We start from the raw sequence: 27,951 nt of genomic DNA on the forward strand, positions 1-27,951 counted from the left end.
GTGCCAAAGGAGTCTAGTGGATCCTAAAATGTGAAAATGTGCTCAGCAACACAATAAGGGACTTTTATTCATGTGCACATCACTACAGTGCTCCAAATTTGCATTGATTGAGACATTTCCAAGCTGGATGTGAGGGAGAAGAAAGTAAGAGAGAGAGGAGAACCCCTGGAAAAGTTTGAAATGGAAAATCTCTTCTATCCTCCCAGTGAAAGCGTCACATTCATCTTTATCACTTCCATTTCAGAGAATCATGGAATATCCAGAGTTGGAAGGGTCCCACAAGGATCATTGAGTCCAACTCCTGGCCCTGCTAAGGACATCCCAAAAATCCCATCCATGGGTAACCTGAGCAGACACTGGTAACCAAACTGGGCAACAAAGGTAGAGAGATAATGGGACCATCTTCTTCTGGTTTGTGAACTAAATGCTTCCAAAAATGGCAGAAATTGTTGTGCTCAAATCACAAATCACTAAGGAAGTAGCTTTAGACACATTCAAAAAACAAACAAACAAATTAAAAAAAACAAAAAACAAAACAAAACAAAACAAAACAAAAAAAAAACACAAAAAAAGAAAAAAAGGAGAAAGCAAAATATCTAGAGAGCTATATGCTGTGAAAAAATTAATCATTTATACCAAAAGACAATATTATCCCCAAGAAGCCTGGAAGGAACTGTTGCTGTGAATAAACCAAGCATGGAAATGAGCAGAATCCTTCTGAATACACCTGCATGGAGAGACTGGAACAGCTTTCCAGAGGCAAGCTCTGTTTTTCCTTATGAATTAGCATTCTTGACATGACTGCCTGGGACAGGACAAGCCTGGAACACAACCCAACAAACCATTTCCAAGGCCACAAGCTGATATTTTTATCACTGTCTGCATCATCTGCTGCTGTGTAACTGCTGTGTAACTTCACTTTACCCACTACTCCAGCTTTAAAATGCAGGTGGGATTATCCCACCAGGTCCCTCTTTAATTACTGCCAAAGCATTGATACAGCAAGGATCAGGGCTGGGTTCATGGCTGGATATGGGCTGCACTATCCGATTTCTTTATTTTTAACTGAGTCTGCTTGTACCCTGAGTTAAAAAGAAAGGATTTTTTTTTCCCCTTTTTCTTATTTCTTTTAATTTTAGCTGTCCTGCAGAAATCTTTCTGACTTCTGCTGAGTTGCACAGGCACAACAAGGGAAGAATCTGGCTGGGCATGTTCTCTATGGGACTGATGAATGACTCTAGTGTCTCCCAAACTATTAGAGGATAAATCTGTTTACACACAAAAAATTGACCTGGGCTGGTGAGGTGGGACTAGAACCAGGAAACTACCACGTCCCAGAGGTAAAAATGCATTTGCAGCCAAGAGCATTAGTAACTCAAGACCATAAACAAGCCACAGCATCATTAATTACTCAGACAGGGGCAGCCGCAGAAGCAGTGAGAAGACCCAAAAGCCAACTGTAAATAGTTCATCGAGCTGATTAGCTCAGGAAAAAAATGAGTGGGCAGTTTTGGAGGTCAGACGCCATGGCACAAGTCAGTCTCAAGCCAGTTTGCAACTGGACTATGGCATGAGAAACAGCTTAATTCCTGTTTAAAAAAATAATAATCCCAAACAAAACCAGCAGAGCCACTTAAAAAACAACCACAAAAAAAAAAAAAAAAGGTTTATTCAGCAGGGGAGTAATCACTGCAATTTTGAAGCACAGAAGGTAAGGCTCCTTGCTCCAGAAGTATTTAATTAAGGACACAGAGGATTAGTTAAATCTAATGGTGCTTTTATAGAGAGGATACTGAAAAGACATCACTGTTGTCAGGGGGTATATCCCAGGTATAGATGAGCCATCTTTGCACACACACACATGTAATGAAACTCACCCAAATTCAATGTAAAATACCAAATAATGCAAGGATATGAACAGTATTAATCCTCTCCATAGTTAAACAAACCATGAGAACTCTGCTCTCATGTGAGTGTGGTAAAGAGACAGGGACCTTCCCAAAGTGCTGTTCTTAGGTCTCTCAGGGTCATGGTGGGAGGATGAGCCTAAAATCAGAAATCTCAATTTCATATATTAAAGAAAATGCCCTGGAAAGCAGAGGAACTGATGTGGAGCACATGAAGAGCCTTGTTTCACAGAATGTGTATTTTCTTGTAACTCCTTGTTAATTCACAAGAATCTTTACAATGTTCATTTACAGCATGATGTTCAGAGACTGATTATTTATTATAGAGGAAACTATCCTAGTACAGAGTTTTAAGCCCAGCTTGCTGAAAATCCTCAGTGTAAACACATTGAGGAATTTAGTGCAACCTTCCAGTTTAGATGCAACAGAACTGGGTTTTCCTTTCCAGAGCACTGTTAAAGGGCACACATAATTTACACATCTCTCTAAACCAGCCATTTCTCAAACTATGGAGGCTTCTAAGACAAATTAAAAGCAGCAATTTAATGGTAATGAGAAAATTACAGCATCAAGTTGTTTACACAAGCAGGATAACCAAGCCTAGTGACTGTGTCAGCCTTTGCACTGTGCAAATATTGTCTCTCAATTGAATGAGCTTGAGTTACACTTACTAATCTTAGAGCAAATATTGCAAATGCAAAGATTAGCTCAACAATTTGCCGACCACCTGCAGGAAAAGTAACCAAATTATGTCCTTATGTGTCAGCAAGCAGGATTTCTGAATGGGTGCTACAGTAAATAAGGTGGGAGGAGTGAGGCTCATCCACCCAACAGTGCCAGGTAGAGCTGATGGTGGCTTTTTCGATCAGGCAGGAAGATAAACAGAATAACAGAGATGTTTGGGATGGAAGGCACCTCTGGAGATCATCCAGTCCTACCCCTTGCCAAGGCAGGGTCACCCAGAGCAGGTGACACAGGAATTCATCCAGGTGGGTTTGGGATATCTACAGAGAGGGAACTCCACACCCTCCCTGAGCAGCTGTTCCAGTGTTCTGATACCCTCAGTGTAAAGAAGTTCTTCCTCAGTTTGAGGTGGAAGTTCTTGTGTTTTGGAACCCCTTGCAAGAGTCCCAAGTCAGCTGTGAAGGTCAGAGCACTGGTGTGGGACCCAGCCTTGGAGTTTCCCTCACCTCCCATGGAAGCATTGGGAATATAGGTGAGTTTATACACAAACCATCTCCATTGGTTTGCTTACAGGGGGTCCAGAGTGATTTACCAGGCAAAGACTGAAAAAAAGGCTTCCAAAGTGCTTGGAAGAGGGCAAACTGTGTTTAGGCTACAGCTTGGTCTGTTCTATTCATAAAATACAGCAACCGGACAGCAAAACCCCACAATCCAAGGACAAACGTTGATTCTGCCTCAATTGCATCCACATCTCCTCAGCACAAGAGTCAGGGCCATCGATTATTACTGGGCATGACCATCTACCCAGGGTAGGATCCGAGGCAGAGCAGCAGCATTCATAATTATCACTGCATCTCAGGGATGACTGCAGGTGTAATGAGGTGCAAAGGGCTTGGCCAGCAGCAGAGGCACAGTTACTTCCCAAAGGTTCATCATAAAATTGGAAAGGTTTGAGTTGGAAAGTTCCTTAAAGCTCATCCTGTTCCACCCCTTGCCATGGGCAGGGACACCTTCCACCATCCCAGGTTGCTCCAAGCCCTGTCCAGCTTGGCCTTGGACACTGCCAGGGATTGAGCAGAAACAGATACTCTGGGAAACCTGTGCCAGGGCCTCCCCACCCTTTAGCAAATAATTTTTTTCACAATTACTTATCTAAAAAACCTTTCAGCTTAAGGCAATTACCCCTTGTCCTATTACTCCATGCCCTTGTGAAAAGTTCATCTCCAGCCTTCCTCTAAGCTTCCTTTAAATCTTGAAAGAATCATTTCATCTCAAATTGTGCTACAGGGATGAAGGCTTTGGGACTCCCAGCAGCCACCAAGACTTTCCTGCTCCTGCAGAAGTTGTGGCAGTGACCAACTGTCGCCCTGATTTTTTAAGATTTTCTAAGTTTTCTGATGTTTACATTCCTGTAGCAAACTTTCTCACACACTTTCTGTAAATAACTTATTGTTTTGCATTCTTTTATAAAAGAAGAGAAATTTTATAAACTGTTAGTTTGTCCAGTATCATTGGAGAGGTGGCACTTTCACCCTCCAATCCACTGTCACTTTTAAAAGAACTATTAATGTTAGAGTCAGAAAATAAACTTCCCTTTTCTTCCCCTTGAGAGCAGCGGTGTGTGCGCGCCGTGTTGTTTCGTGTCCTATAGTGACAACCAACAGTGCTGGTGTCTGACTCCTGCAATGGAAACAATCCCACACCTGCCCCTCAGGTAGAGGATCTCACCATGCACAGCTGTTATTTCAGCAATGTGAGCTTTTGGAGCAGCTCCTCCCCAGGCTGCGAGCTTTCAGAGCCCTCTTTCAAACTCAGTGTCCTGTTTAGCTTTAGCACATCAACAACATGCTGCCCTCAGCCTATCTGTGTGCATTATCTGCTGCTCTAATGTATCGTGTACTGAGCCACAGCATCATTACAGGTAAGTGCTCAGGTTTAAATGCAAACATAATTGCATAATGTGGTACAGCCAGGAAGAATAATGCAGGAAATAGAGCCAGCTCCATCTGATAGTGCAATCTGACTGGAACGCCGGCCCTTCGGATCAAACGCGCAGCCCAGATGGGGCAACCAAGAATAAAAGTGCTTCGTGGTATCTTTATTGTCATCATCAAAAACACTTAGCTGCCACAAAGGTAAAAAGGTGAAGATGGGACTGGTACAGAAAAGGTCACAGAAGCAGCAGGGTATCACCATGTTATGGTGGCAAGGACAATGTCACACCCCAGCAAAGGCCACCTTTGTCCTGGCACTCCAAGCTGAATTTGCCAGTTCCTAATGGGGTTCTGAGGACTGAGTGGCATTTAGAACACTGGGAACATCCATGCCATTTTCCTGCATCCAGGGGTGTCTCTTTGACTCTGATAAATCCAGATAAAGCCTCCCACCCTCCTGCACAAGGAGCTGCACGAAGAGGGGAGAACACTCCCACCACAAGACGCCTTTGAAACGAGAACATGTCTGCAGCAGATATGTACACTTTAATACATTTATTTTATGTAGCTAAAATTAGAACTGATTCTTGATGGAACAGCACTTCCTTCTATTTAATTTTAATTTTTTTTCAGTAGTTTGAGCTCACAAAAGACAATTTCAGGGGTGCAGACAGCCCCACAAAAGGAGCCAGAAGGCAGCTGAAGTTAATTCAGTGCACTTTGAACCACTTGGCCTGAATGAGAACTCCTCCACTGAAGAGAGCATCACACACGTCATGGGACAGTAACTGTTCTTGTCATTGCAGGAGATTTTAGCCCAAACTTCATTCAAATCAGACAAGATGAGAGCCTATCGTGAGAGAGAACCTCCCCACCAACACACTGCCCTCTGAACTGAGGAGCCTTTGAGTTGAAAGCACAAACTGCTGCTGTTTGAGCTGTAAAAACATCCCTCTGTCTGTAACAGGGCTGTAACAGCTCATCTTTGTTGGGAATACAGATCCCCTGCAATAATACACTCCATGGCCTTCACTCTCTGCCTCCCACACTTGTCTGCCTGTAAATCATTTGGCAGGATATGAAACCCAGGGTCCTTCTACCCAAGGGTCCCTGCTGGCTCATCCTTACCCCAGTATTTGAATTCATACAAAAGCTAAAGGATGCAGATGTGTGCTGAGTAATATTCCAAGGGTGAATTTAGTTTTGGAGAGAGTTGGATACCATCCCAGTGCACACACACAAAAGAGGATTTAGGTAAAAGTGGAAATGCCAGCTATCACCACCTGGAGAAACCCACCCAGAATTGTTACCCATGATATCTGTACTCAAATCCTTCATGTACCTGACAATCCAGAAACTCCCTGCTCCAGACCTGAAATTGAGCACTGGCTTGGGGCCATGCCAGTGACCAGCATCTGCAGTCCTCTCAGCATGGAAAAAACTCAATTTCTGCAACACTGTCTGGGCCATCTCAGCTTTGAAGCCACATTTTTAGCTCAGTGGCTCCATTCCCTGACTCACCCCATTTGGGCTCCCAAAAAGTCACTGCAGAACAACACTGACTGCCCAACTTCTTCTGAGCCAATTCATTTCAGAGAATCATGCAATCACAGACTGGTTTGGGCAAGAAAGGGCCTTAAAGACCATTTAGATCTAACTCTCTGCCAGAGGAAAGGACACCTTTGACTGGACCAGGTTGCTTCAAGCCCCATTCAATCTGCTGTTGAACACTTCAACAGCAGACAACAAGGGATGGAGTAGCCAAAGCTTCTCTAAGTACCTGTGCCAGGGTCTCCTCACCCTCACAGGGAAGGATTTCTCCCAAATATCTTACACAAATATCTTACCACAGAATTATCTGTGCTGCCTTCCTGTGCCTGCCCTCCTGGGTTTACTGGTGAGCTCAGGGAAAAGGTCCCCTCAAAACTGAAAGCAAAAATTGCATCTTCTACTCACCAAACACATATGAAGAAAGGAGGAAAAACTGCTAATAAAGATGAATTTGAGAATGAAAGAGCAAGAGAGTGTGTGTGAAAAAGTGAGCACTGTGACCCCTGAGTGGGTGAAGCTGAGCCTGACCCTTGATCAGAATCCCAGACCCAGAGAAGATGTGTGAAAGCAGGAAAATAAATCAATAAGCAAAACAGCAATCTCTTTCTTCAATTTTATTCGAGGAAGTTCAAATTTACCCAGCTCCTCACAAACTGTCTTTGGCTAAAATCACCACTAACAAGCTCTGACATTTGAAATTTAACTGAATATGAGCTAACAGCTCCCAGCCCTCCACCACCCAGGGAGCTGACCGGGAATATTTTGTTTAAGTCATAGACAGGGGCTAAACTGAGCTTTACTGAGAAGACCCAGCATAAGTGTTTATAGCACTCACTTCACCTGATGCTTCCCTGCCCTGGCAGTCTGCTTTTCTTCACGGGGACCACAGAGCTCTCAGTCCCCTCCTCTCCTCCCCAGTGTAATTATTTGCTGATTTTTAGGAGGTGCCCTCGCAATCCCTTAATGAAATCCTTTGCTCTGCATCAATTCACGAGGACAGATTGGACACGAGGGGCTTCCACTTAGGGAGCTGCCAATCAGGGGGTGGTACCCAGCATTTAGTGAGCAGTTGTTAAGCCAGTCTATCACCCGGCTATTACAGGCTCATCACGAAAACAGCTTGCTTTTACTGGCAACCACAGCAAATTAACCCTTTCCTTAGAGACAGGGGGAAGCCTCGAGTAGATTCATCATGGCAAAGAGCTCTGGTTTTCCCTCCTGCTACAGCAAATTTTTTTTTAAAGTTATTAATAAACACTCTCTGAACTGAAATCTCCCTACTTTAAATTTGGTTTTTCCTCTAGCTGTACATATTTTTAGTCTATGCTAAATGTTGTGATAGCACCAAGAGTAACAAAACCAGGAAAAAGCAAACTTTAAAAAATCCCAGAGCAACGAATACTATTTGTCCTTTCTCTATTCCTCACTCTAAACTCTGTGCACAGAAGGAATCTTGATGCAAGATGATTGAGTCTCCATCACTACCAGCGGTTTGCTACAAGACCTAATTTTCAGGCTTTTGTTATTCTCAGGACTGATTTTTATTTTTTTTAATAAGTAAATCATAAACTTTTAGAAACTGTGTTCTACTCTCACACACTTTATCCAAGATTTCCCCTCACTTCTTGTGGATGGGGTGGGACACCTGATCTGGCCCTCATGGGCAGAGGACAGGGCAGGCACCAGACTCAGAACTTTAAAACTATATCCATGTCCCAACCCCATCAAGAATCCCTTCAATGATCCCACTCTGGCCAAGACTATGCCACTGAAATCTCCCAAATTTCAGGAGAGGGTCCCCCACATGCCCAATCCTTGCTGGGTGCTGAGCCAGACCCCAGAAATATTTGGGAAGGGGTCGTAGGTCAGTCAATGCCTCTGGTACACAGGAAACACCTCGTGGGGCATCCAGCCCACAGTGCTGCTCTGGGTGGGACTGGGAGAGGACACAGTCAGAGGGTGACAGAGTCCTCTGTTAGTGACACAAGGGGCTGAAAGGCCACATCTTTATCCCACATCACACCACAACAAGGACAAGACTGTGGAAGAGGTTTTACAGTGACTTCTGTGAGCCAGAGGGAAGTTTGATAAGAGGATCCATGTTTACCCCTGAAAATTTTCTACCAAGGGCGTTGACATAGAAACCAAGAAGGAAAGAAGGATAAATAAGAGAAACCTGCAATTGCCTGTTCCAATGAGCACTTTGTCTTTCATGATCAATGAGTAAAGTGAAAACATATTGAGTTTTGTAAGAATGTATAAAAAGCATGCATGCTATAATAAAATCAGTTTGAAACCTTCTGAAAGTGGAGTGTGTTGCTTTGTGTTGTCTCTGTCTCAACTACAACACAACACCATCAGGTCTGTTAAGCCATGCTCCAGTGTGGAACAAGCCCGGGCTAGGTGTGTTTCTAGGTTGCTCAGCCCTTTTCCCATTAAATTCAGGATGGGCAGCTGGAGAAGGCACGAGGCTTCCTCCAGTTTCACCCAGAGCCCAAGGCTGGATGCCTCAACACAGTCCCAGGCATCCAAAATTGCCACCTCCTTCCCCCAAGGAGACAAAGCCAGGTGGAACAGGGCTCTGAGACTCCCAGTCTGGTGGAAGGATCTACATCTTTAAGAACCTTTCCAACCCAAACCATTCTGAGAGACCAAACCCAAGACCAAGCCATGGTTCCAAACACAGACAATCTTTCCCCCTCCAAAAACCTGAATTGCTGAAGGAGTCAATTAGAGTTTTTTCTCATAATTAAACAGAAAAGTGGCAGCAACACTCTGTGCAAGCACCTGGGAGCAAGAGGAGAGGACAAAAGCCCACAGACACCCAGGAGCTTCCCCACACCCTCTTGACCCGTATTGGAGCCTTCCTTTTGTACAAGAAGGGAAAGATTTGCTTTCTGTTCCCTGGAGCAGCACTTCCAAAATGGTGCTTTTCACCCCAAATCTGTTTCTCTTAAAGCTTGGGAGCCGGGATAAATGGAAGCGGGGAAAGGAAAACAGCTCCCATTAAACTATGCAGTCTTCAGTTCTGATTTCACACAGGTTTGTTTAAATGCATATGGAAAAGCTTTGAGGTGCTTTGGATTACAGGGACTGGCATCCCATCCTGAGGGCTATGGCATTCCATCCTAGGATATCCTGGATATTCCAATGCATCTCTCAGTGCAGCTCTATGAGTGGTGGGGAGAAGAGTGCTCCCTGAAAGCCACTTACAATTCAGAAGTAATCTCCTCAGAGACATTAGAAAGATGGAGGGACTGAAAATAAAAAGAAGAGGCTTTTCACAGTGTGGGAGAAAAAAAAAGAAAGTTCATTTTTCATCTGACAGCAGGAAAGGAAACAGTTAAACTTCAAATCAGGAAGCAAAAAGTTAAAGGAAAATAAAACCACACCACAAGCCCAAGTCCTAAATTTCCCATTGCAGCCCAAGGCTGAACCCATTAAAAGGAAGGGTAAAAAAAAAAAAAAGAAAGAAACAAAGAAAGAATTAAAAAAAAAAAAAAAAAAGGAAAACAGAGAAGAGAAGCAATTTTGCTTATCCTTTCCTATGATCCCCTTTTTCCTAATATTTATTTATTTATTTATTTCCCTTCCAGAGCAAGGCCCTTATTTTCTCATTTAGTCCAACAGAGATTGTCCTCCTGGAATGACCTTTTTTTTTCCTTTCTCTCTCTCTCCTCCTTTCCTTCTTCCTCCCCCCCTCCTCCCTGCTGCCTCCAGGCCATTGCCCTCATGCCAGTAACTAGATAACACACTCTATCAGAGATTTTTTAAAAAATCATTGCAAAGGCACTGGGGCTGATAGTGGCATCAATCCTTGCCTGACACGGGCTCGGGTCAACCATTTATCTCTTCACATTGCCTGTGGTTACTGGGGAGCCCATCTTGGTTCTCTACAACTTAACAACCTTGCAGATGGTACCTCTCTGCTCCAGCAGCCTCCACACCCCAAGACTGGTTTTGTGGTTTGATTTTTATTAGTTTTTTTGTTTTGGTTTGTTTTGTTTTTATGGACTGTTCCACTTCATTTCTGTGAGGGTCTGGTGGGTTTTATTGCCCTCCTCACCTCCTTCTGAAAATAACACTGTGACCAAGATATCAAGTTAAGAAAACAGGGAATTTGGAGATGCAAGGGTCAGCTTGCTGGGCTATTAAAAGTGGATATTTATGAAAATACACACAAAATACTGTAGAAGAGTTTCAGCCAGTCCTACTTCTGATATCCCATCCTGTGTGACATGGCTATTTTTGGCTGGTTGCAAAGGACCCAGGAACTCTACTCACGGCCCAAGACAGCATAAAGTCAGGTTCTATCAGGATACTTGCTAATAAATCCAATGAAACTATTTCCAAACCTCAGCAAGTTGTGATCCCCATGGCCAGATAAAGTGTTCTGGGTTTGTACTCTCTAAATGGATAAACAGGAAATAAATATCTATTGCACCACAGTTCTTCTTCAAGGGGAGAAGAGAATTAATCAGAACAGCTGTTTTATTATCCCACTCCGAACAAGTTCCATATCAAACTGGAATCTGCTCTGTTCCTTCCCCATTCCTGGCAGTGTTCAAGGCCAGGCTGGATGGGGCTTGGAGCAATCTGGTTTAGAGGAAGGAGTCTCAGTCCATGGCAGGGGGATTGGGACCAGATGATGTTTTTAAGATCCATTGCAACCCAAACCCTTCTGTGACTTCTAAGATCCCTGCCCTGCCTAACCACCCTCAGCCTGCTGTGGTGGTTTTCCTCATGGACTGCCAAGTATGAGCCCTTCAACCCCCAAAAATTTACCCATCAAATATCCACACAACATGAGGACAGCTCGAAAATGAGAGGAAAAGAAAAGAGCCACTTCCCATAACTTGTGACCCTCACAGATGGAGAACATGCTCAAGAGTTGTTCAGAGGATTGGAACGAGATGATCTTTAATGTCCCTTCCAACCCAAACCAATCTATGACCTTGTATCAGTCCTGCTGTGAGTAACAATCCTTTATGCCCAGAGTGCCCTGGGCTGCCAGAGACCCTTCCATGCCCCCTGAAAGCTGCCTAGGTTTTGCCACCTTTGTAAATCACCAAATATCTCCACCAGCTGAAACCATTCCACTGCTTCCCTCACCTCCAAATACTTCGGCATCAAGAGGGATGGTAAGTAGGGAAAAAAAGGCTAAAAAAAGAAGGAGAGGAATGTTTCTAAGATCTTCAGAGGAGTCCAAGGGATTTGAAGATCTAGTCCTGATTATATTAAGTGGAAGTTGAACAGAAAGGATTTTTGAGGTGGCTGTACATATCTCAGACACAGCCATTGTGGGGCTTTATATTTTTTTCTTTCATGAGAAGTGAACAAAACAGTTATCCCTGTATCAGTCACCAAGCTAAGAATTCACAGATCCTCGATACTCTCAGCCACCCCTTAAATCTCAAGACCTGTTAAAAAACAAACCCAAGGCAGCTCAGCACACCCAGGCAGAGCCATAATCCACGATGGCATTTTTATCTGGCAAGTTATTTTCTATTAACCCCCTATCCCTCAACATGACCCCTTGAGGGTTGGGTTGCAGGGAATTCACTGGGATACCAGCTCAGCTTCCCTAGGGCTGACTTAATACGTGGTATCGGCCCTTTGCCAAATATTCCATCAGCCATGTGGGCCAGCAGAGGAGGGGGAGTGGAAGCAGGGAAGAGCTGCTCCAGCAGCATGTTTGCATCATGATTAGGTCTGGTCCAGCGATCTGGAATAATAATGGGAAGGCTCACTAAGCATAATGGGTTCAGAGCTATCCCAGCCTGGTCAAACCCTCCCATGAGCATCCTCTCCTTGTGTTTTTGGGGTATTTTGCACATCTCATCAGTGTCACCAGAGCTGACGTCTCATTATGCAGCCAAGGTGGAGGTGGACAGGTACTGAGTGAGCATTAGAACTTTTCTTTTCCCTTTTATTATTTAATTCATGTCTTCCCATTATCCAGTGCATTCTTGAAGCTGTGAACTAATTAAGTCCTGTGGGATATACAATCAGTGCTGGGTTTTTTTTTTTTTTGCCCTCCCTCTCTTTTCAGTAGGCTAAATTGCATTATATACTGAAATAAAAATAATTGTGCAACTCTTCTTCGATAATAACAGAGCAAGTTACAAACACTAATGATGCTGAATGCAACAGTGGGGCAGAGGCCTGCTGCTTATTTCTTGTGACCTAATTAAATCATACAGGGCAAAATACTTCAAACACAAAGTGAAGCAAGAGCTTAAATCAGTTTCTAACGAAAATAATAAAAATTATTCTCTGGGGGGGTGGTAGGACACAGACCAGACATCGGGAAAAATCCAAATTGAACTGAAATTTCATGAAGTCTGCCGTAAAAATCACAGATCTCCAGGTAGTACCTTGAAACCCCATGAAATTCCAGGAGTCCTCTAGATTCAGATTTGAGCCTATCCCTGGCTGTAACCATGCACCTGATGTTTCTGGTGGGTTTTTTTTCCTACATTTAGGATTCTATGATTCATGCAAGCAACAGCTGAGAGACCAGAGTTGAAAGGACAAAAACTGAGTGATGGATTTTGCAGCACCTACCAGAAAATGCAGTTGTTTAAATAATACAACTGATGAAAAAATTCCCTAAAAACTGTGTCATAGAATAATGGGCATATCATAGAGTATCCTGAGTTTCAAGAAACCCACAAGCATCATCAAGGTTAGCTCCTGGCTCTGCAGAGAACAGCCCAGACCCCTAATCTGTGCCTAGGAATATTGTCCAAATGTTGCTTGAACTCTGGTAGGTTTGGTGATGTCACCATTTGTACCTCTCAGGCTCAAGTTCCCAGAACCAATATTTTACATTTTATTCATTTATTATTTTCTGCTCTCAGCCAAGGCTGTTCTCTCTTCTTGCCAGTGCCCATTCATTCCATGCCATAAGCCTCTGTCAGCCTTTCTACATTTTTACTTCCAATGCCATCCTGGAGCTAATCCTGCTCCACCATCACCATCAAATCAGCTCTGAACAACCCTCCCACAGCACCCAAGAACTGAGCTGAGTTCTTGGCCTGCCCGGGCATCCTTCAGCTGGCAGCAGAAAGCAAACCATTGAGCAGTGTAGCTGTGCTGAGAACAGGATCATCACACCCCTTTTTTACAGAATGCTTTGAGATCCTTGCATGAGCATGCAAGAGAAGTGCCAGATGTTATTATAAAAAGATGCAGCCCCATTACTTGTACACAGAGTTGTGCTGCCTGCTAATAGCACCATTATCCTAAGGCACGTGGTGCTATTAATGCATTTCACTGCTTAGTGCTGAACCTGGGGACCATTTTTTCCACTGGAAAGGTAAGGCCAGTTCACATGACATGATTTAAACCTCCACAGTGAAGCATGCATGCGCTGCACCAGCTCGTAAATCTTAACGGGATGCTGTCAGCCAGAAAGGGACCAAAATTGAAGCCATTTATCTGAACTCCCCACCCATCCACCTCTGCTCACCCAAGCCAGTTTTGGGAAGAGGGATAAAATGATTCTGAATGCCCACTGGGTTCATTAAGCAGCAGCAAATCCCAGATCTAAAGTGCTGCTGTTTTCATCCTGCTCTGAATGAATTTGTTCATTCTGGACACTTAGGACTTCCTTGGTTTTCCCTACTCTGAGCAGAAAAACCACAGCAGGAGCAAACCTCACAGCTTCTTCCTCTTCTTGCTCCCACCTGAGTCACAAGACAAGCTGTTATCCTGCCTTTACTGAGCCTTCAGGAGCAGTGACACAGCCCAGATCACACACAGCAGAGGGGAATATCCCTCTGTGCTGCAGCCCAGGCTCTGGGGCTCTAGAGATGCCCTTATCCCATTTGGGAAGGAAAATAGGAATGTAAGGAGGAGTTACCATTTGATCTCATGCTTGCCTGGGCACTTCCCTTCACTCCTGCAGTCACCAAGCAGCAATTTTTGAGGGCTGTATTTCTCCTTAGCTAACATAACTAACTATAACTAACAAGGCTGATGAGCAAATGAACCTTAATAAGAAACATTCTACATCTGACATTCCTTCACAAACCAAGGACAGGCTTAACAGAAACAAAAAATTGTAATTTCGGATACTCCACTCCAATAGTAAGATTCATGTAAGGTAGATTTGCAAGTATTCAGAGACTCCAGATATTTAAAATAAATACAGAATTCAACACTAGAAATGCACCAAAATTACTCTGCCAGGACAATGCAGCTACTTTTTGGAATGGCAAAGTAAATTTAAAGTCCTTAAACACAGGAAATCTCTTTGCTGATAGAGTTGAAAATTACTGTGGTAGCCTTAACATTGATGCTGAGCAAATGAACTTCATTTTCCTAAACTGTGCTAAAAGATTGTTTGAAAAGTTTATTTAATAGATTAAAAATAGCATTTGATTTTTTTTTCCTAAGTCAGGTGTGTAACTATCCCCACTCACACATTCCTGTATTCAGGAGATCTCCTCTACATCTCAGGAGCTGCCCCTTTAGGAAAGGAGAATGAAGAAGGGATAATTGGTGTTCAACAAATATCCAACCCCTCTAAATTTCTTCTTTCAGGTGGTTGAACACCCCCTCTGCAAAACTGTGAGGACTCTAACAGGACATTTCAGGTTAGCAATGATATTTTTACCTATCAAGTCTTAAAATTTATGCTGTTTCAGGATTATAGCCTTTTTGCCATGAACTCTTGGCATGTATCTTCTTTTCTTGCAATACCCACAGATAGCACTGGGAACACTGTCTCATTTTCCTTCAGCTACTGAAAAGCAGCAAAAATCAAATATAACCAAGGCTGCACTCAATGCTAAGTCTCTGCCAGAGAGCTAAAACTGTACCTCATGGCTAAGATTTCTGCTCAACAGAAAATAACACTTTTATAAGAAAATTTAATTTATATTAAAAAAAAAAAGGAGAGAGTGTTAAAAATACATAGATTGCTCAGAAAATAAGGTAAAGCTCATTTATGTCTCATAAAATACATGATTAGCCATAGTTAACCATTAATTCAGCTGTGCTGCATTAGAACTGCTATTCAAAGTTGGAAAGCATTTAATATTATATATTGCTGCTGCTCAGCCTAAATTGTTTTTTTTCTTGCCCCCCTTTAAATGTACACAATATTACAAATTTAATTTTAAGCTGTTTGAATCAGTCTGTAAAAAAGATTTGATTATACCTGAGTGTTCTGGCCCCAGTTTTTCCATATCTCAGTAATCTTGGCAGTAATTGGCTGATTAGCTCCCTCACACTCCATCTCTGCCTCGGTTTCCATGGTAATGTTACAGGAGCTATTATAGATGAGAACTTCATCTCTTTCCACTTTAGGGCTGAAACGAGAAGGGAGGTTAAATGGGGTGTCATCAATCTTAATGAAATGCAATTATTTTTACTCTTATTAATCATTGAAAGCCATTAGCTTGTGGCAACTCCTGGCCACCATTTGTCAAACTTTGCAAATTTCGGTAATTTTGTTTCCATTCTTTTATTGTTTATTTGTTTTTCCCCCCTTTATCTGCACACACTCAGGATGAAAACACATGCAGTAAATATCTCTCAGTGATGCTTTTCTCCTTCCCCAAACCATCACAAACAGGAACAAATGCCAGTCTAGGACCAAGGCAGGCAGATAAGTGCAGACAACAGGGAGGGAATCAGCAGTGTTGGGAGCAAAGATGGACTCCTACAAGGAGTAGGGCTGGTTTGTGTCTCCCCCCTCCCCATCTTACTCACACTTAGCAATGGGGAATGAATAACTTGCAACTCCCCTAGGGCAAGGGGAGAAATTGGAAAAACCACACAACTGGCTAACTGGTCCCTAATTCCAACTGTGAAAAAATGAGCTCATTTAGGGGTTCCAATTCCTGCTACCCAGCTGATTGCAATGATGCTTTGTTGCTAACATTGGAACATTAACTTAGTAAATTAATTAAACTTACTTAACAGCCCAGACTAAGGAGATTCGATATATGTGCCAGTTATACCAGCAGACATTTGCTCTAAAGCCTCCCCTTGCACAGGGGGAAGAAGAAATAGAAAATGTGGTGGGAGAGAAACATTTTTTTCCTTGGTTTTGCTGCTGACAGTTGCTGATTTTGGTAGTGTTTCATTGTTGGGAGCTCTAGGATCCAACATATGGTTTGGTGGTGAGCAAAGTGTGGAGCAGGGTTAATGGTTGGACTTGATGATCCCAGAGGTCTTTTCCAGCCTAATTCTGTAACTCTTGGCCATGGCTACTTGTTCCTCTCCTCCCCAGCCCACCATCAGATTCACACAGGCAAGTTGTAGGAAGGTGAAGAGAAAGGAGGGGAGTTACAGCAACACCAACACAGCAACCAGCAAAGCAGAAATTACACAGCTTTTCTGAACAGATAAGAAAGGGCAGAGTTCACAGCGTGATTTACTCAACAAAACAGAGGATCAGCTAGGCAGGAACAGGATTTTAAGAGGCCTTCAGGTTCCTGAAAATCCCATATAACAGGATTTTGTAAAGTGTCTCTGGGATTGGAACCCCAGAATGGTTTGGACTGGAAGGACTTCAGGACCATCCAGTTCCATCCCCCTACCATGGGCAGGGACACCTTCCTCTATCCCAGGTTGCTCCAACCCTGTCCAACCTGGCCTTGAACACTTCCAGGGATCCAGGGGCAACCTGGGCAACCTGTGCCCCACCACCCTCACAGGGAACAATTCCTTCCTAATAACTCTCAAAAATCTTCCTTCTGTCAGTCTGAAGCCCTTCCCCTGTCGCTCCAGGCCCTTGTTCAAAGTCCCTCTCCAAATCTCATGGAGTCCCTTTAGGCATTGAAAGGTGTTCTAAGTTCTCCCTGCAGCCTCATCTTCTCCAGGCTGAGCAATCCAAGTTTTCCCAGCCTTTCCTCACTGCAGAGCTGCTCCATGCCTCTGATCATCATCATCATCCTGCTTCCTCTGGACTCACCCCAACACCTCCAAATCCTTCCTGTGCTGGGGACCCCAAAGCCGGACCCTGTTCCAGGTGAGGTCTCATGAGAGAGGAGTAGAGGAAGTGAAGCACCTCCTTTGCCCAAAGCTCTCCCAAAATTGACCCATTTTGAAAGCCAGGACTCAGAGCTTTGTTGGGAGGGTGATGATCAGAGTGGTTTGATGAGCCTGAAGATTTAAAACTTCCCTGCTGGATGCAGCAGCTCACTCTGCAAACAAAGCCCAGGTCTGACCTGCATTTAGAGGCTGTTTGTTTAGGTGCCCTTTCTCAGGGTTAAAGTAGTAAAGGAATCACCCACATTAGAAACCACAAAAACACAAAAAATCAAACCAAAACAAAAAACTAACCAAAAAAACCACCAAACAAACAAACAAAAAACCCCACAAAAAACAACTACAAGAAAAGAAAAAAAAAAAAAAGAAAAAGAAGCCTTTGCAAGTTGCTGAACCCTTTTAACACCAAATTTTCATTTTTTATATTTAAATAAACTTTTCTCTCTGCTGTATCAAAAGCCAGCCTTGGGGAGCTGTGCTTGCTTTTGATAGCAACACTTTGAGAACTGATCTTGTCCTGTACAATAATTCAGTGGACTGGGCTGTCTTTCAAGACTGCAAAGTACTTTTTAAAGCTCCAAGAAAAAATGGATCTTTTAAATAACCAACAGTTTTAAAGGCAGAAGGGGGTGGTGGTCAGATGCATGCAGGGCATGGACACAATTTCCCAAACATTCAAGTCAATACAAGCACCTTTGGGTGGTTTTCACAGGGTCGGGGGTTTTTTTGCAGCAAGTAAATATGCTTTGCTTGTAAGAGCCAGTTCCTTTCTGTCCTCATGCAAGCACATTCTGAAACACTGTTAACAAATTGCAATGTTTAAAGAAAATGCAAGAAAAGGAGTGAATTATTAAATGGAATTCAGGAATCTACCTTGATACAAGTGTTGCTAATGGCAAAGCTTACAACTCTTTTAAGGAATATGCTTTTGCCATTATGAGCTGATAAAGGATGGGCTGTGGTACAGAATACATAAAGAAAATATTATTTAAACCATTGAAAAACACTATCCATGTGGCTGCCCCAACCCTGGAATTGTCCAAGGCCAGGCTGAATGGACTTGGAGCAGCCTGGGATGCTGGAAGGTGTCCTTGTCTGTGGCAGGGGGTGGAATGAGATGTAGGGTCCTTTCAAACCCAAACTATTCTGTGATTCTATGAAATTAATAAGAAAAACAGAAGAGATTCAATGTGCACTTGTGCACTAAATCAGAAATTACTTCAGTGGTTTTGTCCCCCTCCTGGGACAAATATCTTAACCTTGAGTATTTGCACAGAACTAAAATTCATATATATATTTATAATTATTAATTAAAGTGATCAATATGTATTATTTCAGGAATTCTCAAAATAGTTATTTTCTGGTGGAAACATTTAAATTTTCTAAGATTTCCTGCAAATTCCATTAATACTTTAAAATTAAATATTTTTCTGAACTGAAATTTGGAAAACAGTTTTCAGAAGTACTGAAATAAGTTAATTTGTATCATTCAAACCTTTCAATTTTTTCCTTCTATTTTTTCTAAGATTTCTCAAATCAGGAACCTTTTTTGAAAACAAAAAAAACTACTTGCCCCTACTTCCCTTTAGCAAGAAATAAACTTCCCTTTAATTTAGAAATGAACTCACTAGAAAAAAAGATCAGCCCAAATTTTAATTTTCAACTAAAAGATAAGCATGAGCACAATAGGGTGAAAAGTTAAGACAATAAGAAAGATGTTGAAGAAGGGGGAAAAATGGAAAAAACAGTAGGTAAAAAAAGTTGATTGATTTGATTCAGAAATCTCACCCTGATAGGATTCCCAGGAGGAATAATAAACCCAGTCTCTGGAGCATTTGCAGTGAAATTGGACTAAAAACCACAGTGAAAACCATAAGCAAACAGTCAGTAAAAGGACTTTGTGACTTTCTCCACAGTGGCAGCCCTCGTGACAGTGGCAACCAAGAAAAGAAGAAAGAAAAAAAGTAATCATAGGATATTATTATTATTATTATTATTATTATTATTATTATTATTATTATTATGCCATTGAAGATGCATTTTTTTATCAATGAAGAGCTGAGCCCAATTTTGATATTCAGGGAAAAATAAGCAAAAAAGAAACACATACGGGGTTGTCCTGTCCCTCTCAAGTTTGATGTCTCTCTGGATTGGGCTTACACTGATGTGAGGAAAAGCAAAGCAAAGCTCACCCAGACAAGGCAAGGATCCTGGAGTCTCTTGATTTGAAACAAGTCATTCTTGGAGCAGTAGAACTGATTAAATTAGCTGAATTTCACAATTTTTCCCCCCTTCCAAGTCTCCTTACTTTTGTCTTCTTCAAAAGATCTGTCCTCCCCATCTCCTGGGAAGTTACAGGATATTACCAATGCACAGTGTGCCTTTGGACATTTGTACAGATCAGGGCAGAATTCTGCCCTCTGTCTCCTCAGCAGGAAAATAATTTCTTTCTCCCAAACACTGATTTTCTCAAAACTGGGAAGAATTTTCTTAAGAAGTCCAGGCTAGATCAAATTTAAAAAACTGGTGAGGAAGAAGTGACAGACCCACAGAGAGGTGTCACAACTGTGTAAATTTTTTTTTTAAAATTAATTTTAGTTGGAAGCTTCTATTTTTATATTTTTTAAAAAGTTTAAAAAAGCTGTGGAATTCATGTCTTGCTGTCTTTGTACAGTAAATGCAAGTTGAGGGTTTTCTTCCCCCCTCAATTCAGGTTATCCAGAGCTCTCTCTGGTGAATCAACACCAGGTATGATGCAAGGACCAGGTCAGGATGAGGATCAAACCTCTGCAACTTCCCTGAAATATCTGGACTGTGGCAAGATGCAGCAGCCAGAAGTTTGTTCACCATGTACAGCAAATCATGGGCACTGTATTACAATGCTGCTCTAATTCTCTATTTACTAATTAACTTCTGGAAAGTTTTGTTCAGCTTGTTCCAGTATCTAAAGGGGAGTTACAAGAAGCCTGGAGAGGAACTTTTCACAAGGGCACAGAGTGATAGGACGAGGGGCAGTGGCTCCAAATTGAAGGAGGGGAGATTTAGAGATAATTAGAGATTAGGTAGAAATTCCACCCTGTGAGGGTGGGCAGGCCCTGGCACAGGGTGCCCAGAGAAGCTGTGGCTGCCCCTGGATCCCTGGAAGTGTCCGAGGCCAGGTTGGATGGGCTTGGAGCACCCTGAGATAGTGGGAGGTGTCCCTGCCCATGGGGTTGGAACAAGAAAACCTTTAAGGTCCCTTCCAAACCAAATCTTTAATCATTCACCTGTTTATTCCTTAACTCAGACATCCCACTTATCCTTAGAAGTGCTCAGCAGGAATAAATCCTCACTGCTCCATCAAAGACAACAGTTCCAAGTTATACTCCTGGACAGCTTGGCCTTGGATTTGCAAAGAATAAGCACCCTTGCACACCCTGCTGAATTTACTCCTTGACTTTTTCCTCATGAAAATACTTGGAGAAAGGCAGAGAGGGGGAAAAAAAAGAAGAAAAAAAATAGAAGGAAAAAAAAAAAAAGGAAAACAACAGAAAAAAGAAGACTTCTGCTTTTCATAATGCCTAATCTTTTTTCCCATTGGCATCCACCACATGTTGCTTTGGATCAGAAGATAAATATTAAAACCTAAGAAGGAACAAAGCAGGCTGTTTACGAGATGGATTTTCTGATGTCTCTCAAACACTTTAAAAAGGCAGGAGGGGAGGAGGGGGGACTGGAGATGCTTTGATAGGCACAGGGAATGAATTCCACTACCCAGCAGAGCTCTCTAGTGGTCTAAGGCTAAACAGCTCTATTGGCATCAATGTGAGAACTAAGAAGTTATTCCTTCAGCCCATCCTTTGGAACAACTCTGCAAACGTGGAAAGCCATGGGGGGATGTAATTTGTGGATGGACCCACTGGGCTGATGGAGAGACGTGGCACTAACCTGGCAAGGAGTCCAGCAAAATTTCCCTGGGGAGGGGTGTGCCCACAGATGTAGAAGTAGGACACAGATCCTCTCTGCTGGGAGGTGCCCACCAGGACTCGGATGTCACACTCAATGAAGGTGGCTCTGTCCTCTTGGCAGCTGGCAGAAGAATGTGTCAGACCACAGAGAATGGCCAGAGAGGCTGCAAGACAGGAGAAGGAAAAATAACCCAAAGCAGCCTAAACACCACTGACACTGAGCACATTTTAACTGCTGAGAGGTGTCATTGCAGGAGGTGACCCTGCCTATTAACTTTAAGGTCCTTTCCCACCCAAACCATTCCATGACCCTTTGGCTCCTGATGTGCACCCAGCCTCTCTTTAGCTGCATGCTTTTTGAGGATTATTAGGTCTCCATGCAACTCCTTCAGCCCCATTTGCTTTGTGTGAGCAAAATGTGCCCTGAGCATCCTTTGTGTCTTGAACACCAGGATGGTCTTTGGGATCAAAATGCTCTTTCCAGAAGTAGATGACATAAGGGATTGAATAAAAGCATGGACATTTCTTCTGGGAGAGCTAGAACATGGTTTACAGTTCAGTAATGTGGCACAAAACTTTTAAGGAGATATATGGTAAGACAACATTTATCACAAGTTTGAAACCCAGAAACAGTTTTTGAGGAAACTTTGACACAGCTTGGAGGGCTCCTGGAAAACAGGTGGGAACTGGGATCTCCCACCTTGCTTTACTGCTAAGTATGACTTGAGATGTGGTCCAAGTCCGCCTCCATAGATGAGGTAAAAATTGGAATGGGAGCAGCTGTTTTGAGGTTTATTTAAAGAACAAGTGGTGTGAACATCTGGAAGGATTTATTTTTTTTTTCATGGAAAGGGTTGCTCAGCACTAGAATGCAATGCCCTGAGAGGTTTGGAGTCCCCATCCCTGGGAGGTGTCCAGGAAGGTCTGGATGTGGCACCCAGTGCTCTGGTCTGGGTGACAAGGTGGGGATTAGTCACAGTTGGACTCAGTGATCCTGGAGGTTTTTTCCCAACCTAAGTGATTCACTGTGATTCTGTGAGAAAAAAAAAAAAATTAGATTTTCTTATTCTAAGTCCAGACAAAAAATTCTAGAAAGAAAGTATTATGAACTTAAGTCCAGATTTAGTTGAAATATTTGGGTTTAGCAATTTTAGACAGGAGTCCTTTGAGCATTAAAACCATAACAGACATTTAAATCTGTTTCCCTCAAAGCCCTGACTTTTGGAGAATATTCATTAATCCTGAACTAACCAAATAGTTGTAATGAACTCCTGAAAAGGTCTGTGGACAGTATAACAGACTGCACTGTAGCATCCAAGAGTATTCCTTAAGCATCAGAAATCCAATCAATGGGAATTTATCAAGAAAGGGATTTTTTCTATTTGCTTTTGTAAGTTCCAATTTTTTCAAAAGATGCCTTGTTTGCTGGGGAAGTGTCGTTGTTAATGCACGTCTTGTCTCCTAAGCAATCCTAAAAAATGGGGGTTGAAATTGTAAAAATACGAAAGTATTCTATTTCCTGTATTAAAATATTTAGCACATTTTGCTAAAGCCTACTATTTCTTATGGGGTATTTCTGAAGAGTTTATAACTCTTTAATGTTTCAGGTATTTTTGAAATATTAAAACCTATCAGTTCTTCTGCTCTGAACTTCAGAGAGAGAGTTAACAATTTTTCTGTATTTTTTTTCCTCTGGATTTAGAATGAGAAAATAAAGTTACCCACATGCTCGCAAATTTTGCAATATTTGCTTAATCCCTTTCCTTCCCAAATTCCACGGGCAATTTTCTTGCTTGGCATCCAAACAGAGCCAAACACAATCCCTGCCTTGAAGACCTACATCTAAGACAAGCAATTGGCAGAGAAGCCTAAAATAATGACAGCAAGATTTTGCTTTTGTTGTCCAAAAATTCTGTCTAGTGCTACTTCAGGTATGCTATGACTACAACAAAAGCCATATGTCTTTCCTGACGTTCCAAGGACATCTTAAGCAGCACTAAATATCTGTGTTTTGACAAATAAATAGCATCCAAGAGGACTAAATTCTGCAAAGATCTTGCATTTGCAACAACCTGGAGTGGAACCAATTCATTACAGGAAGGCTTTGGTTTTCTTTTGTAGTCTTGAAAAGAATATGGCAGAGTTTTTCTATGTGGAAAACCACTTGAAGTCTATTTTGGGCCAAATGTTGGAAATTACTCGCAGAATGTCAGGACTGTTTTCCTCGATATTTTGCTGCTGTCAAAGAACTTGCCTGGCTCGTGTAGGTCACCAGAAGGTGTTTCCTGCACAGCCCTGAGAGCTCAGCACAAGAACAGTCTGGCACTTCTGAAACAACCCCAAAATGTGGAAATTGGGCATTTCTGCTGTGCTCCAGTGCCCTCATCCCAAAGTTATCATGCCTGTGGGAACAGGAGGCCTTGTATCCTACCATTGGCTGAAATAATTTTTAACTAAAACCAGGCAAATAAAGGTATTAATTTTGGCCTTGTATCCTACCAATGGCTGAAATAATTTTTAACTCAAACCAGGCAAACAAAGTTATTAATTTATAAACCCTAAGTTTTAGAATATGGCTACAAAGATTGCAAAGAGATCAGAGGAAGCAAAATCCAAACAAGCCCTACTTCATCTGTACAGCCCAGAATCAAACTTAGAATTGCTTTTTCTCTCTCAGGTGGAAGGAGGGGAAAATCTCACCCTCTCCATCCCACATCTCCTGTCCGTCAGATGGAGATATCACTTTTAGAGGTGATGTTCTTTTCCCATTCCTTCCTTGGGGCTCTCCAAGATCTTCCTATTTCCCTCCTCTCAGAGGTTTTAATGTCTTTATTCATTTAGGAGGAAATCTTGGCCTTCCCCTTCCCATTTCTCCAACCATGAAACACAAATAGCCCTTGGTATTGTTGGTGCCATTATCTCCTACCAAACAGCAGCAAAAAATATCAACTAAAGATTTCAACACACTTTTGGCATGTCCTAAAAGGATATTCTGCCTGTTCTGGGACACAATTCTTCCCCCTGCTTAATTGGTTAGTGTTCAAACCCCAGAATGAAGCTGCTTTAGGCTTTATACTCCCTATAAAGATAAAACCTGCAATCCCATTGCTGGGATGAATGCCCTCAGCTCATTACAGCTTCTCTTTTGAGATCAGACACTACAGCAGCCAAATCTCTGTGTGGTGGTGATGGCTTAGGGACTGACTACCCCCAGCCCTGGCTTTGAGGGATACTCTGGCTTAATCCAGGATCCTGGGATGCTCAGCACAAGGGCTTTGTTCTGGGTCACTGTTTAATAACAACTGCTGGACGTGTGATGAGGCTCAAACCTACAGGAGGCTCCAAGGGCAGCTGGGGATTGACTGAAGAACTGCCCAAGGAGACCCAGTGCCAAAACTCACATCCCTGGTTATCCACCCCTCACAAAATGGACTGTGGAGCAGCAACATGTGCTTAGCAGGGAAGACAAAGAATAAAAAAAAAAAAGTTAATAAAAGGGAGAGGAGAAAGAGACCTATTAAGGTCATCGAGTCCAACCTTTGCCTGTGAAGAATTGCTCCCTGAGACATTCATTTCATGAGACAGGTTTCAGAAGTCCCAAGAGGTGGCTTTCAAGCATCTATTCCACTGCCTGATGGATCTCACTGTCAGAACATTCCTGCCATGTAATTAATATGCTTTATTTCCCCCTCTTAACTTCATTTCTGGATTTGAAAGGTAGAAGGGACCATTTGGATCCTTTGGTTTGATCTCCACAATAACCATCAGAGGCCCTGGTTTCTCCTGAGGTGCCACTTGCCACAACACCACAACAGACCCTCTTCATCATATCTTCTGTATCTGCTCATACAAATCCCCAAATTTCCCTGGCTCTAGTCCCTATTGTCCTGGCTCAGTGCATCTCCTTGTTAGAACCAAAACTCATTCCTCTCCCTTCTCTTGCCCCATTTAAATGGCTCCACCAAACCACATCCTTTTAAACCAGTCTCATTTCTAGTCTCTAATCTAAATCCTCCTCCCTAAACATCCACTTTTACCAGTGGAGTCTTGTTAATGGCAGATCCAGAACCCTCCTACAAAGATCCCAAAACTGTTACACCAAAACCCTGAAGTCAGACCTGTTATTCCAAGCATGCTGATGCAACCAGGAAAATCAGGCTCAGCTTTTACCCAGATGCATCCTCTTATCAGTTCACCTCCTTTTAAAGGTGCCTTCCTTACCTTCACCTTAATGTAAAACATAAAATCTCAGGGACTGGCTAACTGGAAAAATGATATATGGTATTTACCTTAATATCACCTTAGAGGAATAATCAGATATTTTCTCACCTGTCTCAAGCTTCCTGACAGTTTTCTCATCTTTCACAGAAGCACAACTCAGTCCCACAAACATTACCCACATGTTCTGTAAATTTAACCAGAGCTGAACAGAATCTACAACTGCATTTTCGCTCATGCAGTGGCAAAGAAGCAACAAAGCAAGAAGCAGAGAAGGGGACAGCTTTCATGATCATAGAATAATTTTGGTTGGAAAAGCCTTGTAAGATTGAGCCCAACCATTCCCTCAGCACTGACAAACCCACCACTAAATCATGTCCCAAAATGCCACATCTACGTGGCTTTTGAACCCTTGCAGGCATGGTGATCAAGCCAGTTATATCTTTACTTTTAAAGACTCATGGGTTAATTTGGGCATTTTTCTTTTGGTTTTGTTTTTCCTTGAAGGCAGTGAGGTTTTGTTAATTTTATTTAATTTTGTTAATTTTTTTAAGCTTTAAGGGTGAAAATCAAATTCTAGCTCTGTTCTGAATTGATTTTTCTGCACCTTGCAAAAGACAACAGTTTTTATAAAATAGTCTGGTCCTGCATTCCCATTCCCTGTGGTCTGGGTTGGGAATATCTCAGTAACATTCCCAGCCCTTGCCAGTGATCAAACCAAAACCTCTCTGCGACCCCACTCAGCACCAGCTCCTAAGGAAAGCCCCATGAGGAAGGCTTATGGATGGATCCTGCTGAGCCTGGCAATCCCTCATCTCTTAGAAAACTTCCTGCTCAAAGGGAAAGAAGGAAAAAGTCACATTTCCTACCTGCAGAGCCTTGCCCTGTGGATCACATGAGAGAGCCACAGGGACCATTTGGGGATTCCCACGTGGACATCTCTAATCTCGAGCAAGCCAGACACAACATGACCCAGCTCTGAGAGCCAGGGCAGCCATTGCCACCTGACATCCCACAGTGCCAGAGGAGAGAGGGGGTTCTGCTTCACAGCCCCCAGTAACAGAAGAAATGCAGCTTAAACTCTTCACATCAGCCAGTTCAGCGAGCAGAGCAGGGAAAAGTCAGACAAATATCCTGGGACACAACACTGAGGGGCTCTGGAGCACCACAGACCTCCCCTTCCCATTCCTTCCCATTCCTGGAGTCTCTTTGCCACCTCTCCCATGGGGATGAGGTAGTGCAAGAAAGGTCTGAGCAGTGGATGTGAATTTTTTCACCTTTCCAAGTGGCAAAATTCCCCAGGCAAACAGCATGATGCAAACCATGAGGTGACACTGGAGTTACTGCGCTTAAACCACCCTAAATGTGGTGAGGGGAAGGGTTAAAACCTTAAATATTTTTAGAAAAAACTCCTTAAATATTAAGCATGAGGTGGAAGAGTATCTAGAAAGCATCTTGCTCTGTATACAGATTTACCCATGCCAGATGTAGATATGCACAAGGTGAATACAAGTGTCTCAGAGAGCACAAAGAGCCTGACAAATGAAGATTTGAGCAGTCTACAAAATGATTCTTATTTTTTTAAGAAAAGGAAAAAAAATTATTTGTAAATATTTAATTAACAAATATTTTGCAACTCGACTGGTGAAACTGGCACGGCTGCAAAACCCGGGGCAGGAGAGAGAGGGTGAGGCAAGGCTTCCTTTGCATTTCCTCTCCAGACACACAGCCAGCGATCAGCATTCACTTGCTGACATCTAGTGACAGGAACAAGCATCGTGGTCCTGCCTCTAGGATTGCTTTTCTCAGGATCCCTCTGCCACCAACCATTCAGTGAGTTCTGAGCACACTTTGGATCAATGTGATTAAATTTTAGTATGCTATTCTCCCTGCAATAACCAGGGTGCCCCGTTTTGTGGGTTTTTTTTTTATTATTTCCCAACACTCCAGCACTGTGTCTTTTTCTATTTAAAATAACAAGTAGTTCTGTGGATTGTGCCTGGGCCTTGTTTAAAACAAAGAAAATTGAACTTTTTATGCCCTCTTGGTGTCTCTTTTTGAGTGCTTTTGGTTGAGTTTTAAAACCCTTTCTCCTTTCCATCTTTTTTAGTATTCCTCATGGCACTGGAACTAGAGGACCTTTAAGGTTCCTTCAGCCAAAATCTTTCTGGGATTCTATGAAAGGAACTGTTCAAAATGACAAGAGTAAATTTAGAATTTGGGTTAAAGTGAGGCTGAAGAGAACACCTGGAGGCCTCTTGTCCAACCCTTGCTCAAAAGAATGTTAAATTTCACATTGGGGTGGTTTTTGGCAAATAATTTATTCAACTTCTATTTTGGAGCATGGATATTCCACAGACCTTTGAACAAACCCCTGTGAATTTACCCTGATGGACACTCTAACTTGCCACCTTTCTTTCACATCCACAAAGAATAAGAAGTCATGGATCTCTGGTCACCTGGATGTCTGGATTTCTGGACAGCCTCAGAACAGCAAATATTTCTGCAGATTGCCAGATGCTCTCCAACTTCAGAGCTATGAAGGGGCTGAAATGTTAAGCTTCTGAGTGTTGGAATTCCTGAATCACAGCACCATTTAGGCTGGAAAAGATCTCCAAGATTGCAGAGTCCAAGATTTAACTGCTCCTCACTTTGCCACCCAGACCAGAGCACTGAATGCCACATCCAGTCATTCCTTGGACA

At 42.6% G+C, this 27,951-nt stretch overlaps 1 protein-coding gene across 1 annotated transcript in view; it reads right to left on the bottom strand.

Moving 5' to 3' along the window:
* The window catches only part of PKHD1 (PKHD1 ciliary IPT domain containing fibrocystin/polyductin), a 238,727-nt gene that overhangs the window by 167,594 nt on the left and 43,182 nt on the right, over positions 1 to 27,951 (bottom strand). The window contains exons 33-34 of the mRNA XM_071447449.1: positions 21,011 to 21,194; positions 15,246 to 15,396 (exon numbers count right to left, since the gene is read on the bottom strand). Of these exons, the coding sequence (XP_071303550.1) occupies positions 15,246 to 15,396; positions 21,011 to 21,194 (335 nt within the window). The remainder of the gene's footprint in view (positions 1 to 15,245; positions 15,397 to 21,010; positions 21,195 to 27,951) is intronic.

This window comes from Agelaius tricolor, unplaced genomic scaffold, assembly GCF_023055355.1.
Source record: "Agelaius tricolor isolate 1412-34295 unplaced genomic scaffold, bAgeTri1.0.p SCAF_1, whole genome shotgun sequence".
NCBI lineage: Eukaryota > Metazoa > Chordata > Aves > Passeriformes > Icteridae > Agelaius > Agelaius tricolor.